Genomic DNA, 4797 nt, shown 5'->3' on the forward strand with positions numbered 1-4797 from the left:
AAAAAATATTTTTATTAATATTATTAAAATATTATTTGATTTCCTATTTACATTTTTTTTATAAATTGTTATTTTTGAACTTAGCTATTTATTTGTTTGTATTATAAAAGTAAAATTACTGTTACTAAAGTATTTATAGTTTCTTATAAGTACATAATTTTAATATCACATAGATTATACTATGCTATACACTACTATGAATACTTTATTAATAATTAGTTTTATTTTTTAATAATATTAAGATAATATAATAGAAAATTGTTTTATATACATTTTTCTATGAAATTTATTTAAAGTGTGCTTTATTATTTTTCATAGTTAAGTTTTTATACAATTTTACCTGAGCGACATTGGTGTTCAAGTGGTATTTTTCAGTCTCTTTACTTTACAATGACAACCCCACAAAAATAATCTATTAAGAGAAAGTATATATGCGTACATCTCACTGAAAATCTAGACATCAACCGAAATCTTAAAAAGGGAAACGGTAGGTAGAACATTGTGGTTAGAAAAGATACAACATGCAAGAAATTTTAGTTTATAAATAAAGATTGTGGGAAAAGAAGTGAGATCATGAGCATTTTTGGCCTTTTTAATATTATCCGAAATGGAGAGGAATTATAGTAAAAGGTGTGTGATTGTGCAGATAGGGAACCTTAAGAAAGGGCTGAATCCACTGTCCATGTCTGATCTCTTCTTTACTTCGCCTTACATGTCGACAGCTCTCAAAACTGGCCTCATTACTGGGATCATAGCTCTCGCTGTAAGTTTAATACCAAACATTCTTTTGTTCATTTGGGAGAAAACGAAATAATCATGTTTTGAACAATCCAGGCCTACATAACGCCTCCTCCAGCTTAGTGATAAGCTGAGAAACTAACCAAAAAACATGCAACGTATACAAATCATAATAAGCAGCTGTTAAGGTTGAATCATGAAAAAATAATCAAAATTTAAGTAAAATTCATGTCTAAATGTAGGAAGGAGTAGCTGTGGGAAGAAGCTTTGCGATGTTCAAGAACTACAGCATAGATGGAAACAAAGAAATGATAGCGTTTGGAATGATGAACATCGTTGGTTCCCTCACATCTTGTTACCTCACAACTGGTATACACACAATCACATATGGCTTCTAAATTATCACATTAAGTATATGTAATGTGAAAATAATTGTGTTTCAATAATAATGACGACGTACCACACTATTAGGACAGTTTTCGAGATCGGCGGTGAACTTCAACGCGGGTTGCAAGACCATCGTGTCGAATATAGTGATGGCAATTGCGGTTATGTTCATACTGCTCTTCCTCACGCCTCTTTTCTACTACACACCACTCGTCGTCCTCTCCTCCATCATCATGGTTGCAATGCTAGGACTCATTGACTACCAAGCTGCAATTCATCTCTGGAAAGTCGACAAATTTGATTTCCTCGTCTGCATGAGCGCCTACTTTGGGGTAGTATTCGGTAGTGTAGAGATCGGACTTGTTATCGCAGTAAGTATATACTTTATTGCGGAAATTACGTACTCTTCATTAGAAAATGATATATATATATATATATATATATATATATATATATATATAAATACTTTTAAAAATGTGATTGTTAACTGTCATGAAGGTGGCTATCAATAGCAAGGTTGTTGCTATTCGTGTCAAGGCCGAGGACTGCGGTGAAGGGAAACATACCAAACAGCATGATTTATAGGAACAATGAGCAGTATCCTTACTCAAGAACCGTTCCTGGTCTTCTCATCTTAGAGATTGATGCTCCCATCTACTTTGTCAACGCTGGTTACTTGCGTGAGAGGTAACTTTAACCCTAATTCATATTTTTATGTCAAGGATGCAGGATGCCCTATGAATTAATTATGTTTGCCATTCATTACACAGAATCACAAGGTGGGTCGATGAAGAGGAAGAGAGGGTCAAAACATCAGGAGAAAACAGTTTACAATATGTTATACTCGATATGTCGGGTAATTAATTACATAACTCGATTTTATCTGACCCAATAGTGACAGTGTTGTCTTAGAACAAAAGGCTTACTATGTATATGTGTGTGTCAAACATAAAACAGCTGTTGGCAATATCGACACGAGTGGTATAAGCATGATGGAGGAAATTAAGAAAATCATGGATAGAAGAGAGTTAAAGGTAAACGACCGCTCCTTAATCATGTAGCAAGTAGACGTTTGCTACTTTCTTTAGGATATTTTGCCATTAATTTCTTCGCATTATCCTTTTTGTTGCGCTTTGATCTATGTGTGTTCATATGATTTAGACTTCGTGTATGTGATTGAATGCGATTCTTAAACGTAAAATGCAAAGAGACTTTGTTTGCCCAGTTCGCTTTCGCTACGTCAGGGGGAGAGGCTCTGCTCTCCAATCCACTAAGCTTTCATTGCAGTTTACAATACAAGTTCGTACAAGATTCTATCAAACATTAACTTCGAATCTTGTTGTTTCAGGATATGGATCTTATCTTGCGGTGAAGAAGAGCTCAGCACGAACAACCATGTCACGCCTCTGCAACACAGCGCTCGCCGGAGAATCACCGGAGAAGACGATCACCCTCGTTACTCTCTCTGCTCTGATCAACCTTCAAGATCAGTACGTTATGTTACTTCCGTTACAACTAAACTACGACGTCTTTATAACATAAGCTCGAACTGAGCTTAACCTGCAGCTTCAGCCCAATAATAATTCAGAAGCCCAAACACTTAAGCCCATTAGACGATCGGGATGTAGCCACAAAACCCACAATTCTCCACCTTGGCGTAATCCGACAATCTTCAGTTCTCAGACAGCTTACCTTGTAACCTACCAGAAACCATCACCGAACATCTTCGTCCCTCTCCTTTTCGATTCCTTAATCGAACAAACATCAGATCAACTCCACCTCAAAGATAATTCCATCTTCTATCTCTCTTCCGCAGAAACCAAGAACCTGAATCAACGAACCCTCTGTTCTTTTATTTATCTCCACTTTTTTTTTTCTGCGACTCCGCCAACGATATCTTCTCAACCTCCAAGAAAATCACGACGACCTTCGATCTGATCAATCACTGTAACACTCAGCTCATGTAATTACATCCCAGACCCCTTTGTCACAACCAAGATCACAATCTTCTCTTATTTTCCGATTCCTCTGTGGATTAATCAAAACCTCTTTGACTAACTCACCTTTCATTTTCACTCTGAGGTAACGAATCAGAGCTCCTCAGCAGTGACCAACTCTTTCTGACTATCACTCGCGCACCTTGACAGACACTAGAGCCTTCTCCAATGTCTTTCCAGGTACACTCTTTGTTAGAATATCTACTAGATTTAGGCTTGTATGAACATTCACAACTGACACGCTTCTGTTAGCAATCACATCTCTTATGAAATTGAACTTAGTGTGAATATGCTTAGTTCTCTCATGGTAACCACCATTCTTAGCTAAGAATATAGCCAACTGAGAATCACAATTGATCTTTACTGCTCCTTGATCAAACTCTAGATCCTCGCACACACCTTTAAGCCACAAAGCTTCCTTAGCTGATTCATTTAAAGACATGTATTCTGATTCTGTAGTTGACAAAGCCACAATAGGTTGTAGTCCTGACCTCCAACTGATAGTGTTGCCTCCACTTGAAACAAGTAGCCAGTAACTGATCTGCTCCTATCACGATCAGTTGCATAGTCTGCTATCCCTCTACCTTGAATTCACTTCCACGAGTAAACCATAGGCCAAAATCAGTAGTTCCACGAACATATCTTAGAATCCATTTCACTGCCTCCCAATGTTGTCTTCCTGGATTTCTCATGAATCTACTTACAACTCCAACAGCATGAGCTATATCTGGTCTTGTTCCCACCATAGCGTACATTAAACTTCCGACTGCACTAGTATAGGGAACATTGAACATTAGTCTCGCTTCTATCTCTGTTTCCTTCTCTCCAAAACTCTTCAATCTGAACTGCGAACCCAAAGGAGTAGTAACAGCTTTGCAGTCAGTCATATTGATGGTTGAGAGTACCTTTCAAGGTATTTTCCCTGAGATAGCTTCAATGTTCCTGCTTTCCTGTCTCTGAAAATATCCATTCCTAGAATTCTTGTAGCAGCTCCAAGATCCTTCATCTCGAACTCACTACTCAGTCTAGCTTTAAGATCCTTGATCACTTCCATAGTTTTAGAAACCACAAGCATATCATCGACATACAATAGCAGATATATTCTCTCAGAAACCCTTGTACCACTGATGTAGACACACTGATCATACGGACTCTGCCTGAACCCTTGTTGCTTCATGAAACTGTCAAACCTCTTGTTCCACTGTCTCAGCGCCTGCTTGAGACCATAAAGCGGCTTTTTCAACAGACAAACCATATCTTTTCCTTTGACCTCATAACTTTCTGGTTGTTCCATATAGATCTCCTCCTCTAGAGTTCCATTTAAGAAAGCTGTCTTCACATCTAGTTGCTCTAGGTGTAGATCTTCCTTAACCACCAAAGATAGAATAAGCCTGATAGAAACGTGTTTCACCAAAGGTGCAAACACTTCGTTGTAATCAATACCTTTTACCTGTGAGTAACCTTTTGCAACCAATCTCGATTTAAATCTAAAATCTTCCACTCCTGGAATGCCTGGTTTCTTCTTGTAGACCCACTTACAACCAATAACTCTCTTCTTAACAGGCTTTTCTACAATGTCCCAAGTCTTGTTTTTATTAAGCGAATCCATCTCTTCATCATTGGCTAAACCCCACTGAATTCTCTCTTTAGATCTCATCGCTTCCTGATACGACTT

At 37.7% G+C, this 4797-nt stretch overlaps 1 protein-coding gene across 1 annotated transcript; it reads left to right on the plus strand.

Annotated features, from left to right (window-relative positions):
- Window positions 1–607: 607 nt before the first annotated feature.
- Window positions 608–2667, plus strand: LOC106338693 (sulfate transporter 3.1-like). Its single transcript, XM_013777610.1, has 8 exons — window positions 608–763; window positions 981–1107; window positions 1210–1525; window positions 1624–1812; window positions 1896–1981; window positions 2083–2159; window positions 2351–2411; window positions 2474–2667. Exons 1-8 carry the CDS (start codon window positions 608–610, stop codon window positions 2665–2667), a joined length of 1206 nt encoding a protein of 401 aa, XP_013633064.1.
- Window positions 2668–4797: the final 2130 nt, after the last annotated feature.

This window comes from Brassica oleracea, chromosome C4 (assembly GCF_000695525.1).
Source record: "Brassica oleracea var. oleracea cultivar TO1000 chromosome C4, BOL, whole genome shotgun sequence".
Lineage (NCBI taxonomy): Eukaryota > Viridiplantae > Streptophyta > Magnoliopsida > Brassicales > Brassicaceae > Brassica > Brassica oleracea.